The following is a 19,636-nucleotide window of genomic DNA, read 5'->3' on the forward strand; positions in this document are numbered from 1 at the left end:
TACACTACAAAGCTGCAATTCAGTTATGTTTTATGTACTTGTATAGCATACCTAGAATATTAAGAATATCGGTACGTGCAACACTGTGCCCGTCTTTCCGTACAAAGTTAAAATGTTCATCTCTTCCGCTCGACGGCGTCCGTTCAGAGGCAGAAACGGAGCCCGGTTCCCACTACAGTGGCTCGAACGTAGACGGTGGTGACATCATTGTTGAACGGTGTACGGGGACGGAATCCGTAAAGCGGACCAGTGTAAACCGAACCTTAGTAACACGACACTCGTAAATGCGTACCTGTGTCTGCTTTATTTCTTTACGCAATGAAATATGAATAGGCGCGTCTGACTGCGGGACTGATTTGAGTGCAAATAGGTGCGGCGATCAAAACAACAGAAGCTTGACTCACCATGGAACTGTAAGCGTTTCGAATTCTTATCTCGACTAATTGCCACACACTCTAGTCTAGTGGAAGTTACCGCTGGTCTCAAAGATGTTTTCTTGATTCCAGTGATGGCTTACTAAGGGCTTTGCAACACCAACAGCTGTAGCCTTTGATTTTTTTTTTTATAAGATGAGCTCAGGCCTAAGGCAACAACGAAAAATAAATAAATGAATAAAAAAAGAAAAGAAAAGAAAAGAAAAGAAAAATAAAAAAAAATAAAAAAATATATATATATATATATATATATATATATATATATATATATATATATATATATATATATATATATATATATATATATATATATATATATATATATATATATATATATATATATATATATATATATATATATATATATGCACACACACAACTAGCAGAATTACCCGGCGTTGCCCGGGTAAAATTTGAGTCTCCAAAGCACGGTTTATCGCCCTAAGTCAGTCGTTTGTTCGGCAAAGCTATTAACCAAAGTTTATTTTATAATGAAGCTAAAATATACGTCCGTTTACTGTTGTACATGTCCTCTGTCGGTAGCCGTTAAGAATGTTTCCCCTGAATGAACTCTTTAGGACTGGATACCTTTATCCGTGGCATCTTCTCAATTACCTGAAGAAAAAATGTTACAAATTATATGAAATCACAGAAAACTGTAATCTCTTGAAGTTAAATGCATATTGTGTTAACTTCAGTTCACGATTCATAATATCGGTGAACTGATGAAACCTACCTGAAAGATGAATTCGTTGGAGACTGTATCACAGAAAATTCGACCACATACTGAAGAAATCGGTAGGTTGATGGGATTCAATTCCAAGTTGACAATGAATGCTCCACTTATACCTCTCCCCACCATCAAAAATCCAAGCTAACAATGAATGCTTGGCGCCGCCATCAAGAATTGGGTTACGGTGACAGGTTTGCCTGAATAATCTATCGATTTTGGGTTGGAAGTAATTAAGACAGCCTATGTCACTCCCCGCGTCACGGAAGACACCCCTACCAAATTTCATCATCAAATTTTTCTCGTGGAAAGTGGACACACAAATAGACAGACAGACAACATATATATATATATATATATATATATATATATATATATATATATATATATATATATATATATATATATATATATATATATATACACACACACACACACACACACACACACACACACACACACACACACACTCCGCATTATGAAATATGGCCCTTTATATTACCACATCAGTAAAGAGATCGTTAAAAGAAAACATGCAACTGAAAAGCAGACACTCGTTATTAAAATGTACTGGCACTCATCTTTATATGAAGAGAGAGAGAGAGAGAGAGAGAGAGAGAGAGAGAGAGAGAGAGAGAGAGAGAGAGAGAGAGAGAGAGAGAGAGAGAGAGAGAGAGAGAGAGAGAGAGAGAGAGAGAGAGAGAGAGAGAATTTTGTCAGATAGATTTAATTACAACTGCATTTGAATACAAATAAACTCGCACCACATTTTGTTTTTAATTGGACGGCTATTGACAGCATAAAATACGTGTTGGAAAAGAAGAAAAAAATAAATACATAATAACAGAAAGAGAAATTCGAATCAATAATAAAGAGAGATTGATTTTAAATGAACTGCACAGGTAACAGGCACCAAACCAGCAGCTGGCAACGTGGCATCAGCGAGGGGATAGCATGGATTTATTAGGGGGGCATTTTCAAGCTTGAACAGAGGATCTAGCATTGGGTATGGGTGTGCAAGGCGCGCAAAGGAAGACGAAACAAACTGAAATAGAGCTATGTGGATTTCAAGCATCAAACTAGCGTGGCATTAAGGCTCTTGTAGTTATATTAGATGAGTATGGGGGTGTACAAGATACGCAAAAATCAAAATAAGCTGGAATAGAATGATATGGATTTCAAACACCACATCAACGTGACACTGAAGCTCTTGTAGTTATATCTGGAACTTAGACGAAAGGAAAAGGACCTAGCGTTGATTACGGAGGTGTAAGAGATACCCAAAGAAAGTCGAAATAAACTGGAAATTAATGACATGGATTTCAAACACCAAACCAACGTGACACTAAAGCTCTTTTAGTTACATGAGGTGAGTAATCTGGAACTTAGACAAAAATATGGAGCTAGCATTGGTTATGGATGTGTAAAAGATACGCAAGGAAGGTAGAAATAAATTTGAATGGAAGGATGTACGTCTCGAACATCAAATCAGCGCGAATAAAGTTATAGTTGCAGTTATAATAGGTGAATAATTTGGAACTTGGGAAAAAATAAATAAATAAATAAATAAAAATAGCGTTGATTATGGATGTGTAAAAGATACGCCAAAAAAAATAAATAAATAAAAAAAATAAATAAATAAAATAAATAAATAAACTTGAATAGAATGATGTGGATTTCAAGCACCAAGCCAGCGTGACACCAAAGCTCTCCTAGGTGTGGTTATATTAGATGAATAATCTGAAACTTAGACAAAAAGGGGGCCAACGTTGGATATGGAGAGAGTGCGAGAGGTGCCAATAAAGTCCAGAGTATTAAGAGAATATCTAAACAAGATCTCTTACATGGCAACACGTGGCCTTACAAGCGTCACAAGCACCAAGCAGAACTGGCTAGAACTGACCACGAAAGCAGAGAGAGAGAGAGAGAGAGAGAGAGAGAGAGAGAGAGAGAGAGAGAGAGAGAGAGAGAGAGAGAGAGAGAGAGAGAGAGAGAGAGAGAGAGAGAGATAACGTGACCTGGTTTGAATTGTAACCTTCCCGCGTCATTGAGTGAGAGGTTAGGTTGAATATTGATTGGCCCAGAGGAAAGACATACAGAATTAATGTATGTAGCACACGTCCCCGGGGGGGGGAGAGAGAGAGAGAGAGAGAGAGAGAGAGAGAGAGAGAGAGAGAGAGAGAGAGAGAGAGAGAGAGAGAGAGAGAGAGAGAGAGAGAGAGAGAGAGAGAGAGAAATCCGTATTATTTCTTTCAAGGATAGTATATAAAGGTCTTTGCTTCCTTGCCAACGACCCTGCAAACATGGACATACAGATGCTGAGGCACGCACATGCACATGAAAACACGCAAACACACACACACACACACACACACACACACACACACACACACACACACACACACACACACACACACACACACACGGAATCTGGATTCAATAGTGGTTGAGTTAACAGTCTACAATTACTGAGAGAGAGAGAGAGAGAGAGAGAGAGAGAGAGAGAGAGAGAGAGAGAGAGAGAGAGAGAGAGAGAGAGAGAGAGAGAGAGAGAGAGAGAGAGAGAGAGAGAGAGAAAGAAAGAAAGAAAGAAAGAAAGAAAGAAAGAAAGAGAGAGAGAGAGAGAGAGAGAGAGAGAGAGAGAGAGAGAGAGAGAGAGAGAGAGAGAGAGAGAGAGAGAGAGAGAGAGAGAGAGAGAGAACGCAACCTGAATGAGTAAAGCAAGAAGGGGGAGAACGGACAAACGCCTTTACTCAGTACTGCATCTTAAGCACCTACAGACCCTCACTACAGAGAGAGAGAGAGAGAGAGAGAGAGAGAGAGAGAGAGAGAGAGAGAGAGAGAGAGAGAGAGAGAGAGAGAGAGAGAGAGAGAGAGAGTCGTTACCTCATTCAGTTAATGCATCAATGTAACATCATACTCTAATCCGGAGAAACGACAGCTTAACACTGAAAACATTTTAAGGGAAACTGTGGGATGCAAAGTGGCTGAGCTCCCCTCCGTTTTTGGCTGAGGTTACTTTGCCAGTAACCTCAGCCAGCCGCGCAAACCCACCCATTGATACCCACGCAACATCTACCCAAGATATACGATGTCGCCCTTGAAATATCCAGGTGGGCATCTCAATTATGCTGACATCACTGTTTTACCAGGTACTTCTGTATCCCAGGTGTGTTGGTCACCCTCACCTGCCTACTTGATAACAGTACCCCTCGCTGGATCTCATGTGCGCATCTCCCTCCCTCTCATCCCACTTATAGTCCATTCACTCACTCACTCTTCCTTGTTCTTATCTAAGCTCTTTCTCACCACCATCATCATTAACATTATTCATATCAGCCCCGGTACTGTTCTCTCATGCCTAGTTATGATCTTGCTCTCACACTCCACCACCATCACCATCACCACCACCACCACTCCCATCCATCATCTTGCGTCATCGAACTTGACTATTATCACAACCACCACCACCACTATCATCATCACTACCTCTAACACAAGGTAAAGGTGGTAGTGGTGGGGTTGTTAGAATTAAGGAAAAGGATAATGAGAAAGAAAAGTTACACACACTCACAGTCTACAAACACCATTATATCTTCAAGTGGCCAAAGGTATGCACGAATTATTTCCGACACCTAATGGCTAACATGGTCAAGTGTTCAATTCCCGGCTAATGTCTCTCATGGCTACAAATTTATCTCACATTCTGGTCAGTTTGTAGGTATTTGTATGAATAACCCAACGTGGGTATAAAAGTCTCTTAGATTAATTTCCTTACACTACAGAGGAAGGAATGAAAATACACTTTTACAAAAAAAATCTTTCACAATGTTCTCTAGTTACAAAAATATATTATCAGTGATGAATCTTGCAGACTATCTTATGGACAGCAGTACAAAATTTAATCACCTTTCCATCAAGGTTTTTTTGTCAAAGCATTAAAAGTCTGCTCTATCTACACTGAAGAAGTATGTAATACGTATTCCAGTCAGATGACTTTGTGCGTTCTTTGGATCCTGGAATGTGTGTGTGTGTGTGTGTGTGTGTGTGTGTGTGTGTGTGTGTGTGTGTGTGTGTGTGTGTGTGTGTGTGTGTGTGTGTGTGTGTGAGAGGTTCAGGAGAGTCCACAGTCCATTGTATTTCAGGAGGGCTATTTTAAGAACATAAACTGTATGAATGTCAACTACCACATATTACAAATTGCAAAAATTTTCTCTGGAATGAGTCATGGTTACCTTATATGATTGTTAAGATTAACTTTTAAGTCACTCATGTTTCAACAATCACTAGTCTTGGTGCACACATCTGCAGCTAAATCTGGGAGGGAAACTACTCATGGCAGGACTTGAGATGACCGACACATTGGGTCAAAAGTCTACAAGGCATCCATTTCAATCTTGGGTGTAAAATTTTGTCTTGGGTTGGGGAGCACAGCAACTGTGAACTGCTGTGGAGGTTTTCAGGCCAGTGATCCTATGGTGGCTGCAGCAGTTAATCTACATAAATAAGGGAAAGGGAAATGTCTGCCTGTAATACAATGAAGGCAAGACAAAATTTAACAGCTTTTTGTGTGAGCCTTCTTTGGAGTCCAAGGAGCTTCAGATTATTTCAGGTTCCAAAACTCAGATTTCATTAAAGGGTATCAGCAAAACACTACAATCTATGAGACTGAGACAACAGAGGGAGAGCAGGATACCTCCATGGGCCTCCTTTTAATTGGAACAAAGCAACATCTAACCAATAGTTCAATGATTAGATGCTACTCTGTAGTCTGGAATCTTACCACATAGCTGACTCATTAGAGATGCTGATGACAACTGATGAAGAGCTACACAATCCTTTTAACACAGCAAGAAAACACAAGATAAATGTTTCCAAATGGAATGCTTCTTCTTAAAGATTTTTGATGCACCAGTAATGTTCATCAGTGATAAGTGTTATGAAACTATCTTCTCTTTTTTTTTTTTTTTATCTGCTTAGTTGTGCCTACACATGGTTGGCTCATCTCCTGTAGCACTATATGAACTCCTTGCTTTCCCACAAAAACATCAATCAATTAGCACACGTAGCATGAAAGGTCAACGCCACTCCTCTGACGTCCGAGGACAGACCGAACACACATGCTGCCATTAATGAAAAGCAAAGCTTGTACTCTTATTGAAGTAATTTCGACAGAAATATCAACATGAATGGAATATTTCCAGAACATTAAATCTGCTAACTGTAAGACATCTCTTCTGTAGATATTCATGAGCAGCATACAGGATACAAGTCTTGTGTATTAAGTCTAATATATAGAGGGAATACTGTATGCTGAGGGGGAGCTGGTCCATTGTTTGAATCCCTGATTAGTGGCACAACTGTGGAAACACCTGCACATTATATGTTAAGTCTTCATACATGGTCTTCAAGGACTTGTCAAGTATCAGGAGTTGTTTATGTATTCCAGGAACTGTTTACATTGAAACAAAGGCACACTCTTTTAACAGTAGCCTCGTGTGCTGAGTGACGACCTGTTTGCACACAGAACCAATGTAGTCACTCAGCTTTCTAAACACATACACATCAACATTTATGAATGAACTCTATCACTAAAAATATCCTCCTTACGTGCAATTGTTCACCTACGTATATCTCATCACTTGCTTATCCTCTTTGTGTAACTGTAACTCCTCATCACATCAGTATGTAATATCAGTATCACAAGTGTACACCCAATACTCTTCCCATACCTATTGTCCTTGTCAATGAGTCTACCCTTCACATTTCCCATTCTGTGTCCACTCTCTTCCCATCTACTATGTATTGCAACTACACAACCCCAGCAGCCCTTACCTAACCAGACCTTACACTTTACATACCAGACTTGGAAGAAAAAATATTAGGATCAACTCTTATAAAAGAAATGGATACTGAGATATAGTACACACTGATAATTCTGATAGCAATACATAAAAGAAAGATAAATATTATTGCAAATGCCTACACAGACACAAAAAAAAGTGCATTCTACAATTCTGAGATATCTATAAAAATTGAGCCTATCTTTTGATTATATAAAGCTATAGCCAAAGTAGACATTCACACACCACCTGACTCATTCCTTCAAGGGATAACTAATGGATATAGATCTTATCATTGTATTTACCTTGCCTCACCTACTACTCCATGACAGACAATGGTTATGCCACAGACAAGCTGGAGATGTGTGTGTTGGCTCACAGTAAGATGGTCTGTTGGTCTTACAAGAGCGAAATTCGAACCTAGAAAAGATGGAATAACGTAATGATGAGATTTTTTCATCAGATAAAATTAAAAAAGCATAGAAAGGAAGTTCTGTGACTGCAACAATCCTTTTTATGGGTAAAAAGATTCACAAAAAGGAAGAATAGAAATAATGGCCTTACAAGAGCAAATTTGATCATAGAAAAGATAGAATAATATAATGATGTGATTTCTTATCAAGTAAAATAAACTAAGCATGAAAAAAGTAGTCATTGCAACACTCCTTTGGAAGGGATCAAAACATTCCTGGAAGAAGAAAGAACAATTGTCTCATGATTATACACAATGGTGAGGCTTAAAATACATTTAATTATAATACTGAAATAAAGTGATCACGAAAATATAAAATATAAAGCTGCAGTTCTTGATATACACATAGAACATAGTCATCCATAAATATATGCATTACTCACCTACAAGTGCATAAACATGAAGGGAATCCAACTTTACAAAACTGAACACCTTCATATGAGGATAGTACTAACATTACCATTTCAATATACTCAAGGCACAGGGAAATAGAGATTCATTAATGTAACAGTACTTGTGTGAGCCAAATGCTCTACCCAAGGCCACTACTAGCGGGCACAGCACTAGGGAAGGGATGTCTGTGTTTGTGTGGCTAGTATTGTTGGTGCTGCTGTTATTGTTGTGTTTGAGTTGCTGTTGTTGATGTAGATGTAGCATTTAGGAGAGAGGGAATGTTTCTTGTTTATGTGACTGAAGGAAACCTACAAGATTATGAAAAGCAGACAGACAGACAGAAGTCATGGTTCTACACACAGGTGAATGAAACCAAGTGTACACACACGTGCACACACTACTGTGATATGAGGTATGCACATACATACAGTGTGACACCAGAACACTTTGTACAGTTGGACAGAACACTTTCCATGAGAAACAGATGGATAGACATAAATGTTCTACAGAGTGTACATAAAAAGATGCACACACATACCTTGGTGGTGGCAGGCAGAGGTATGTGTGCATACAAGCTTGATGTATTACTTGTACAGTGCAGGGAGGGGACAGGGACAAGGGAATGGAAGGGAAGTGAATGGGGGACAGCCATGGAAGGATGGTGGGAAGACCATCCCCTGAAAGAAGCAGCAAATTAACAATTATTAGACAAGTTAATGGAATGATCATGAAGAGTTTGGATCACTGTGGCTGGAGCCGTGTTGGTGACCCTTTTCCTTGGGGCGCACACTGGGCAAGGGAGCCTGAGAGGAAGCAGGGGAGGGGCCCATGGAAGAGTGATCAGTGGTGGTGGTCCCAGGCCGGGGTGAACAAGGGGAGGAAGTTGTGATCTGTGAGAATGAAGGTCCCTTTCTGATGGGGTGGGTGCCAGAGGAGGACACAGGGCTGGCCTCTGCCCGGGAGTGAGATGGGAGGCTGGATGCTGCTGCTGAGGGGATGGGTGTCTCCCTCAGGGGTGAGGAGGTGGCCCTGTGTGAAGAAGGAGGATGGGACACACTCTCCTGGCTGGCCGAGGGAGGCTGCCTCACCCGGCCCCTGCTCCCGAAGGCCAGGCGCCAGGGCTCATGGTGGGAGTCTGAGCTACTGGACACTGCCTGACTCCTCTCCAGGCCAGTGTCTGAGGAGGAGGAATGGAGAGGGACAGAAGGGGCACGGGCCGCCCCGCCCTGCTCCTCTTGCTGGGCGGGGCCAGGTGGAGGGGACTCTGACCCACTGCACTGCTGGGATGGAGGGTGAGGGGGGATGGCGTGAGGGTCACCCGAGGGAGTCCTGTACCCTGGGTGGGGGCTGGGGACCCACTGTCCAGGGCATCCAGCGCTCGGCTAACATTTTGGAATCTCTGTACCCGCCGCAGCTCCTGGCTGGTCCGCTCCCGCTCAAACCGCTCGTCTGTCAGTTCCCGCTTCCGCCGCTCCAGCTCGGCCTCTAGCTCTGCTGCCTGTGAGCGGAGACGCTTGCTCTCCCGCATCTCGTCCTCCAGCTGGACTTCCAACTCTGAGATCTGTGAGGTGAGGAGACACGGATACAAGTGAAATTAAAATGTTTGATCTTTCATGTGCCATTTTCTAAATCATACATTAGATCTATTAGATCTGTCAAGGTTCATGATGCATTTCACAGGAAAATCATACAAATAAAATCAAGTAATTAATCACACAGTCACTTACTTGTATCCTGACTGATTTAAATATTTTTGGTATACATTATTACTAGAACATTCTCACATACTCACTTTATGTTTTTATTGCATTCTTAGATATACGAGGTGTGTCATTAAAGTTCCAGGACTGGTGCCACACAAGTTTTATTTCACATCCAGGCTACAAACTATAGGTTATCTCCTTCGAAGTAATCCCCCTGGCACCGCATGCACTTGTCCATCCTTCTCTGCCAGGCTTGCATGCACTGCTGGAAGGATTCTTGCGGGATGCTCCTCAGCTCCGTCGTCACGGCCTTTTTGATGTCGTCCGCATCATCAAAACGGGTCCCCTTCATGACCTCCTTGAGCTTGGGGAAGAGGAAGAAGTCGCACGGAGCGAGGTCAGGTGAGTAGGGCGGTTGCTCCAGCACGGCGATGTTCTTCTTGGCCAAGAACTCTCTGATGCTCAGGGCATTGTGAGCAGGCGCATTGTCGTGGTGAAGCAGCCACGAGTTGCCCTGCCACAACTCCCGCCTCTTCTCGCGCACTGCACGAAGCAGACGCCGCAGTACTTCTTTGTACACATGTTGGTTGACTGTCTGGCCCTGTGGCAAGAACTCGCAGTGGACGATGCCCCTCACATCGAAGAAAGCGATCAACATGACCTTGAAGCTGGACCTGGACTGCCTTGCTTTCTTCGGCCGTGGCGACGCCGGACTCTTCCATTGAAGGCTCTGGCGTTTGGTCTCCGGGTCGTACTCAAATACCCAGGACTCATCGCCGGTGATGACTCTCCTGAGCAAGTCTGGTTCAGTTTCCAGACGCTCGAGGATGTCCTGACACACCTGCATGCGTCGTCCCTTCTGGTCATCGTTCAGGAGTCTCGGCACCATCTTCGCACAGACTTTCCGCATGCCCAGATCTTCAGTGATAATCTTCCACACGCTGTTGTGGTTCATGCCAAGCTCATCTGCGATCTTTCGAACAGTCAACCGACGATCGTCACGCACCATCTGCTTGACACGCTCAACATTGGCCTCATTCCTGCTCGTTGAGGGTCTTCCACTCCTGGGGTCATCTTCCACGTCCTCCCGGCCCTCTTTGAACCTCTTGCACCACTCAAAAACACGTGAGCGTGACATTGTCTCATCCCCGTACACTTTTTGCAGCATACCCAGTGCTTCTGACGGCGTTTTCCCCAACTGCACCAAAAACTTCAAGTTTGTTCGCTGTTCAGCGCTCATTGTTAAACGACCTGCAACAGAGGACATGATTTTAAAAGCACGTAAGAAAAAGATTAGTGACTGTAGAGGGTTGGGAGCGCAGTTGTATACTCCAGAAGGATTACTTTGAAGGGGAAATATGGTGGTTTGTGGCTTGGGTTTGAAATTCATCTTTTAGGACACCAGTCCTGGAACTTTAATGACACACCTCGTAATCATGAGTGTGTAAAAAGTCAAGTATGCAGAAATAAATAAATGAATAAATAAATGAACAGATAAATAGAAGTAGCACCACAGCATGTCAGTGCAGATGCATCTGCCCAAACTGTGCTGGTGTCCACATGTGGCACCACACCAGCTGGTGGGTGCCTCACCTTGCGCTGCATCTGACTCTTCTCCACCTGCAGTTGCTTGATGGTGGATTCTGACGACCACTCAGTGCGTCGCTTTTGGTTCAGGGTCTCCTCCAGGGACCGCACTGCTGACCGCTCTCCACTCAGCTGCCCTGCCAGCATCTCCACCTGCTGCTCCAGTCCACGCCGCTCCTCCTCCACCTGTATCAAACCATGTCCATTACCAGGCTACACCACATGGCCTGCTTCCCCTTCACTGTCATCAGTATCACACTCAATACACGGGCATTTACAGGTTCATGTCTGTTTTGTTCCGCATAACATAAAATTTAAATCACAAAATGTAAGACTTGTTTGTTGCTGTATTATCCACTCCTTACCTTCTGAAGAGCTGCTGAGAGCCTTGCCACCTCAGACTCTGCCTGTCCCCGCCGCATATCCAACTTGTGAGCCATGTCCCGGGTGGTGAGGAGGTCCTTCTCCACTTGGTATTTCTCCTGCTCCAGCTTGCGGCACTCCTCCTCCAGCTGGTCACTCCTCTGGCTGGCCTCCATTATCTGTTGCCACAAAGGAGAGGTTCAGTTACTCTTCATGATATATATATATAGTTTATGTATTTAAAATGAATGATTGATTAGTTCAGCCTGCTTGCATTAGAGTAAATTTTGCCTACCTTCTTTAATGATATATACTGAGAGCAGTTGAGTACCTTATGCTGACTACAGATTTGAGTATAACTTCTCTTTCTTACTTAAATTCATATAGAGTTAAGAGCAGCTTAGCTTGCTATTCTTGCCTATTTTATTTTGTACATGAAGAAGCATTATGTATCTTTTGCCTTCAGGTGATGATTTCTTCTTATTCCCTCTTGTACACTGAGCACCCATCCCACCCACCTGAGAGATGAGCTGCTCCCTCTCTTCCTTGAACTTGGTCATCAGCTCCTCCATCTTGTCCACCTCCTGCTGACGGGTTGTGGCTGCCTCCTCCAGGGATGCATTGAGGGAGTTGAGGGAGGACACTGTCTCCTTTAGGCTCAAATACTGCTTTCTGAGAGCTGCCTGGTCACAATCCTGCAAAAGAAAGGGAACATAAGGCAAAAATCACACAGCTTGGGCATCAATGCATAAATGAGAGCATAATGGCAGGACAGTGAAGCTTGAACAAGGTTACAAGACTCCACCTGAATCAGCAACTGTCATGGCTCAAGTGGCAAAGACATGTGTATAGTGACAAATATGAAATGATACTGCACCTCACACATTCTTTTTGTTAACAATTCCAAGTTAGTACAAGTAATTATGAGTGACCTTTAAAAATAGTCCTTATGAGTCCCAAGTGCTTTGAGATACAGGTCCTGGTTAGTGTAGCCAGATTAGAGCACTACCTTCCCTTGTGGAGCTCAGACTGACCTTGGAGGCCATCATGTGGGTCATCTCCTCCAGGGTGCGGCAGTACTCCTGCGCCTTCTTCTTGAAATTGTCCTTGGATGTGATGCACTTGTTCAGCTCCTCTCGCAGAGACTTGTGCTCCTGTGTCAGCCCCATCAGCTCCTTGTGCAGCCGCCTGGTGGGGGAAGAGGGAGGGGGATGAGAGGGTGATGTGAGAGATGAGCAGAAAGGAAATAAGATGGTGATGTGAGAGGTGAAAGAAAAGAAAATAAGATGGTGATTTGAGAAGTAAGGAGAGAGGAGAAAATGTTGGTCTGGCAATATTCATCAATAAATCTAAGGAAGAAAATATCAATGCAATCTTTCGAAGTTACCCACAAAAGAGCTGAGGTATTCTTTAAACTTCTATCAGAAGAAGAACACTGTAACATCCCCAACTAATACAGAAAAATATCCTCCCCAAAATCACACACAAAAGAACATACGAAAATAAGGGAGGCTGCAAGATGCCGTCAGGTCTAAGCGTAGCAGTACCTGTATGTGTACTACTCATTTCTATCCATTATCATTATCCATAAGTTCTTTTGATCTTTAAAAGCTCCATAATGACTCGACACTAAAAACTTCATTACCAGGTCTACCACTATTTGAGAACCAATTATTTCTTACCTTTTTTTTTTTCAAAATCTAACTTCATCAAACTTGAAAGACCTATTTTTATACGATTAAATGTATTATTATTATTATTATTATTATTATTATTATTATTATTATTATTATTATTATTATAATCGTTCCTTCCCCCCACCCACACACACACACACACACCGTATCTCCTTGTTGGCTGCATCTCTTGCCTGGGTCGTGGCCACCAGGTCCTGCTGCAACCTGTCGCCGCGCCGCTCCGCCGCCGTCGCTGCTGACACCGCCGCCCTGGGGAAAGGAGAGAAGCGTTAGGCGTACACATAGAAAATGGGATCAAATCACTGCGTTCTTCAAACCGTATAGAAAACGTCAGCCAGGCAGTCAAGCGGCGGAGTAGGCTTGTATGTGTCGCCTGCCTACCATGCATTCTCTCTCTCTCTCTCTCTCTCTCTCTCTCTCTCTCTCTCTCTCTCTCTCTCTCTCTCTCAGTGAAACTTCTCAAGACAATACAGCCGCCGCGGGAGATGCTATATAAACAAATGGGGGACGCTGCGCCCGAGGCTACACTTTCCCGAGCACCATCTCTCTCACACACACACACACACACACCCGCTACGCGCACAGCCCCGTCACGCTGGCTGGGGCGCGTGGAAGAAAGGAAGACAATGTAGACAGATCGATACGTAGTTACACAGGTGAAGTGATGGAGTGATGCGCAGTTTAGGTAACAAAGGAAAAGACGGAAGGCAGAGCATGCAAGGTGTTGCTGTGGTGTATGAAGAAAATACGCTTCTGATACAAGCATTGTGTCTGCGTACTGCAAATTACGAGGAAAATGAAAGAAAAAAGTGAAAGCAAATCAATGCAAACATCATAATTCGTAAGAAGATATAGGAGTTACAGGATTAGTTATAAGTAAAGAAAGAAAAGAACCAAGAATGAATACAAAGACAAACTACCACAAACACTTTATATCTATATCTATCTATCTATCTATCTATATATATATATATATATATATATATATATATATATATATATATATATATATATATATATATATATATAGATAGATAGATAGATAGATAGATAGATAGATAGATAGATAGAGAGAGAGAGAGAGAGAGAGAGAGAGAGAGAGAGAGAGAGAGAGAGAGAGAGAGAGAGAGAGAGAGAGAGAGAGAGAGAGAGATTGACGGCGTGGACATGATCCATTGTCTCTTGAATAAATAATAATAATAAAAAAAAATCGTGCGAGAACGTGACTCCATCGGTAATAAACAAATAAAAGAATAAAAAAATAAATAGAACTACGAGAAAGCAAACTAGTAGCTACAGTGAGAGAAACTCTCTCTCTCTCTCTCTCTCTCTCTCTCTCTCTCTCTCTCTCTCTCTCTCTCTCTCTCTCTCTCTCTCTCAGCGTCCCCTTAAACCCTTACAATATGTACGTAAACAAATCCAACAAGATAAATACAACAGTTTAAAAGGAGAGAGAGAGAGAGAGAGAGAGAGAGAGAGAGAGAGAGAGAGAGAGAGAGAGAGAGAGAGAGAGAGAGAGAGAGAGAGAGAGAATAAGACCAGGATCAAATTCGTGCTATGTAATGTAATTTCACCTTTGGACTTAATTTTCTTGACAATGTAGGCAACAGTAGGCAGGGAAAGTGGCCTTAGCTTTGTTAGGGAAATAATTAGCGACGTGGTGGCGGTGGTGGTGGTGAAGATCTTGGAGGTAGTGTTGCAGATGCTCGAGATGGTAGTAGTAGTAGTAGTAGTAGTAGTAGTAGTAGTAGTAGCAGTTGTTGTTGTTGTTGTTGCTGTTGTAATAGTAGTAGTAGTAGTAGTAGTAGAAGTAGTAGTTATTGTTGTAATAGTAGTAGTGGTAGTAGTTATTGTTGTTGTTGTAATAGTAGTAGTAGCAGTAGTAGTAGTAGTAGTAGTAGTAGTAGTTATTGTTCTTGTAATATAAATAGTAGTAGTAGAAGTTATTGTTGTTGTAATAGTAGTAGTAGTAGTAGTAGTAGTAGTAATTGTTGTTGTAATAGCAGCAGCAGAAGCAGCAGCAGCAGCAGCAGCAGCAGCAGCAGCAGCAGCAGCAGCAGTAGTAGTAGTAGTAGTAGTAGTAGTAGTAGCAGTAGTAGTAGTAGTAGTAGTAGTAGCAGTAGTAGTAGTAGTAGTTATTGTTGTAATAGTAGCAGCAGTAGCAGTAACTGTTGTTGTAATAATAGTAGTAGTAGTAGTAATTGTTTTTGCAATAGTAGTGGTAGTAGTTATTGTTGTTGCAATAGTAGTAGTAGTTATTGTTGTTGCAATAGCAGTAGTAGTAGTAGTAGTTATCGATGTTGCAATAGTAGTAGTAGTAGTAGTAGTAGTAGTAGTTATTGTTGTTGTAATAGTAGTAGTAGTGTTAGTTATTGCTATTGCAATAGTAGTAGTTATTGTTGTTATTATAGTAGTAGTAGTAGTAGTAGTAGTAGTAGTAGTAGTAGTAGTAGTACTAGTAGTAGTAGTAGTGGTAGTAGTAGGAGGAGGAGGAGGAGGAGGAGGAGGAGGAGGAGGAGGAGGAGGAGGAGGAGGAGGAGGAGGAGGAGGAGGAGGAGGAGGAGGAGGAGGAGGAGGAGGAGGAGGAGGATTGCTAAACTTCGAAAATCTCCTGGAAAAACACGACAAAAGAAAAGGAGAAAAGAAAAGAAAAAAAGAACACTGAAAATATCTGTGGATTCAATATCAAAACTACTCTCTCTCTCTCTCTCTCTCTCTCTCTCTCTCTCTCTCTCTCTCTCTCTCTCTCTCTCTCTCTCTCTCTCTCTCCCCCCAGTAATGCATTTGTTATTTCCCGGTGTTGGTGATGGTGATGATGGTGGTGGTGATGGTAATGGTAGTGGTGGTCAAGGTGGTGGAGCAACGAACAAGTGCAGATGGTGATGGTGGTGGTGGTCAAGGTGTTGTAGATGGTAGCGCAGGTGGCGGTGGTGGTGGTGGTGAGAGTGAGAGAATACCAGTCAGCCGCATACATCACGTGACCTACTGGAGATAATACTCACGCCAGCCTGGAGGGAAGGAGGGAGAGAAGGAGGAAAGAGAAGAGAGGGGAGGAGGGACGGGAGAAGTGAAGAACAGATGGGAGGGAAGGAGGGAAGTGAGAAGTGAAGAGAAGAGAACGAAGGAGGGAGGGAAGGAGGGAAGGGAGAAGTGAAGAGAAGGGAGCGAATGAGGGAGGGAGGGAGGGAAGGGAGAAATGGAGAAGCTACATGATGGAAGAAAACAATAAAGGAAGTCAGTATGTATGCCAGCCTGGAGGAGAAGGAGAGAGGAAAGGAAAGGGAAAGAATGAACGAGGGAAAGAGGAAAGGAGACAGGTTAAAAACTTGAAATAGAGAGGGATTTGGTAAGCAGCGAATGTGATGATAGACAAACGGAAAAAAAGAAAAAAAATCAAGGTGAGAGAAATGAAGAAAAAACGAAGATAGACCACAAAACAGAATGTAGTAAAGAAAATAAAAGAGGAAGATCAACTCAAAGAACGAAAAAAAAAAGAATAAACCAGAAGAATAAATAATAATAATAAACATACAATGAAAACATCAAGAGGGAAGGGGAAGAAAGGGAAAGTAGAAGACAGCGCAAACACTCGGATATTTATATGTTATTAGGAAAAGAAGAGAAACGCTTCTATTATCATTAACACACACACACACACACACACACACACACACACACACACACACACACACACACACACACACACATACGATATTAGAAAAAATTGGACGAAGAAACAGTAAAAGCATGAAAAACGAGAGAGAGAGAGAGAGAGAGAGAGAGAGAGAGAGAGAGAGAGAGAGAGAGAGAGAGAGAGAGAGAGAGAGAGAGAGAGAGAGAGAGAGAGAGAGAGAATACAGGCTCTCGTGTAAGCGTGGGAGTAAAGGCGACATTCCTTAAGGCGAGAAAGTGTGCGTGAGCGTGTGTGTGGGAAGGGAGGGGAGCAGTGAGAGAGAGAGAGAGAGAGAGAGAGAGAGAGAGAGAGAGAGAGAGAGAGAGAGAGAGAGAGAGAGAGAGAGAGAGAGAGAGAGGGGAACAGTGAGAGAGAGAGAGAGAGAGAGAGAGAGAGAGAGAGAGAGAGAGAGAGAGAGAGAGAGAGAGAGAGAGAGAGAGAGAGAGAGAGAGAGAGAGAGAATTACATCCCGATTTGTTTTCCTACGGAGTAAAAGAGAAAATAAGAGAAAATCGCACATTTGCACACGAGCGTATACACACACTCGCGCACACACACACACACACACACACACACACACACACACACACACACACACACCGGAGGTTTCCCATTGAAATCCGTAAATTAGGATGTGTGACGCACGCAGGAGAGAGAGAGAGAGAGAGAGAGAGAGAGAGAGAGAGAGAGAGAGAGAGAGAGAGAGAGAGAGAGAGAGAGAGAGAGAGAGAGAGAGAATTACAAACACCTATTAGTTACTTAGTGATGAAACAGTAATACTTGCTTTCCCCACCATCACCACCACCCATGACGAGAGAGAGAGAGAGAGAGAGAGAGAGAGAGAGAGAGAGAGAGAGAGAGAGAGAGAGAGAGAGAGAGAGAGAGAGAGAGAGAGAGAGAGAGAGAGAGTCATTATCATAAAAGTATCTGTCGATCAATCAAGAACTTAGTACATCCTCACCTTTCACCACCACCACCACCACCACCACCACCACCACCACCACCACCACCAATCAGCAAGGCACATCACGCCCCGACTAATAAACAGCGCCTCAAACACACCGCTGGCAGCCTCACAAAGAGATAATAACGTGCAGGGCGTGATGAAATGTGGCACGCGTCGATGATGATGATAATAATAGTAACCCGGTCATTAAGTTTCAATCATTTGGTTACAGAGGAGGACGTGAACAGGTGACGTCATGGTTGTTATCCCGTGCTGGCTTCTTGTTGTGGCGGTCTTGAATCTTATAAGGCTGTGTGAGATAAGGTAGGTACGACGCTGTTTGATATAAGTAAGAGTAGTGAAGTAGTATTTGTAGTGACTGTGTGGTGGTGGTGGTGGTGGTAGTAGTAATAGTAGTAGTAGTAGTAGTAGTAGTAGTAGTAGTAGTAATAGTATAGTAATAGTAGTAGTAGTAGTAGTGATAGCAGTTGTAGTAGTAGTAGTAGTAGTAGTAGTAGCAGTAAAACAACAACAACAACAACAACAACAATAATAATAATAATAATAATAATAAAAATAAAAATAATAATAATAATAATAATAATAATAACAACAACTTGTAAACTCGCTCCCCCCTGTAGACAGAACACACACACACACACACACACACACACACACACACACACACACACACACACACACACGTAAGCATTACAGCTGCAAAACCACACACGGCTTGCTCACTTCAAGGCGAGCGGCAAGCAAGGGAAGGGCGAGGCACCCCCACCACCACCACCACCATTACCACCACGCCTCCGCTCCTCCCTGCAGTAATAACACGTCGGCGGGTAGTGTGGCTTAATTCCCTATCAACCATCAGTGACGCTTAATAGCTTGTCCAACACCGCCACACCGATGGCATCTGCCTATACGCGCCTCGATTAGCACGGGGTGATTCCTGCCTTGACTCCTTCCTGCTTCCCTGCTAGAGTTACATGACACAATGGGGAGTGGGGTGTTGGGTTATGGCGAGGTGGCTGTTGAAGAGAATGGACGAACACAGGGCAAAATACGAAACTGGAAAAGAAATTTGTGGTAAGTGGATGAAAATGGAAGATAATGGAAGGGAATAGGAAAGAAAATGGAAGAAAATTATAATAAAAGGATGAAAGAGAATGTAAGATAATTGAAAGGAAAATAGAAGGAAATTAAACGAAAGAGAAGAAATATAGAAAAAAAAAACTGGAAGAAAATGGAAGGAAATTGAAGAAGGAAAACAAATTGGAAGAAAAACGGAAAAAGAAAATGCAAGAAAATAGAAAAGAAAATAGACGATAAAAAAAATAGAAAATAAATACAGGAGAATAAAAAGGCGAGCGTTGCAAGGGAAGCACAGAACAGTAGCCACCGAAAGTAGAGTCAAGAGGGAAATGTACTATTTATTGCAGGAGCCTTTACCGAGAACCAGGAGCAACTCACTATTCCGATAACCCCCAAGTCCATCATTGATCTGCCCCCACCTGACTCAGTACTCCATTAACTATGAGTCCGCACCGGATTACTCATTGGCCGGTATTAAGAACTGCTTTGCTCTCTCACCTCAGATATTTTCAAAGGCCACAGAGATGATTTGGTTAGCCAGGTTCTCAAGAGTGTTTGTCCTGTTAACCCTTTCACTGCGATATCCAACAATTTAAAGCACTAAAAGCAATATATGTAGTCTTTAAAAGTATCTACAAGAAAGAAAGGTATAAAAAAAATAGATTTTGTAGTTTTTAGCGAGAAAGATGTCTCA

At 42.5% G+C, this 19,636-nt stretch overlaps 1 protein-coding gene across 4 annotated transcripts in view; it reads right to left on the reverse strand.

Moving 5' to 3' along the window:
• Window positions 1–4,969: 4,969 nt before the first annotated feature.
• LOC135105029 (centrosomal protein of 135 kDa-like) overlaps window positions 4,970–19,636 on the reverse strand; it is an 83,160-nt gene continuing 68,493 nt past the window's right edge. For 3 of the 4 annotated variants that reach the window (XM_064012922.1, XM_064012921.1, XM_064012923.1), the window contains 6 exons: window positions 13,367–13,471; window positions 12,560–12,713; window positions 12,044–12,220; window positions 11,528–11,704; window positions 11,169–11,348; window positions 4,970–9,433 (listed from right to left, as the gene is read on the reverse strand). In XM_064012922.1, coding sequence (XP_063868992.1) covers window positions 8,957–9,433; window positions 11,169–11,348; window positions 11,528–11,704; window positions 12,044–12,220; window positions 12,560–12,713; window positions 13,367–13,471 — 1,270 coding nt within the window. In that variant the 3' untranslated portion in view covers window positions 4,970–8,956. The remainder of the gene's footprint in view (window positions 9,434–11,168; window positions 11,349–11,527; window positions 11,705–12,043; window positions 12,221–12,559; window positions 12,714–13,366; window positions 13,472–19,636) is intronic. The other variant, XR_010270673.1, reaches the window with a different exon arrangement.

The sequence above is a fragment of the Scylla paramamosain genome, chromosome 11, assembly GCF_035594125.1.
Source record: "Scylla paramamosain isolate STU-SP2022 chromosome 11, ASM3559412v1, whole genome shotgun sequence".
Taxonomy (NCBI): Eukaryota; Metazoa; Arthropoda; class Malacostraca; order Decapoda; family Portunidae; genus Scylla; species Scylla paramamosain.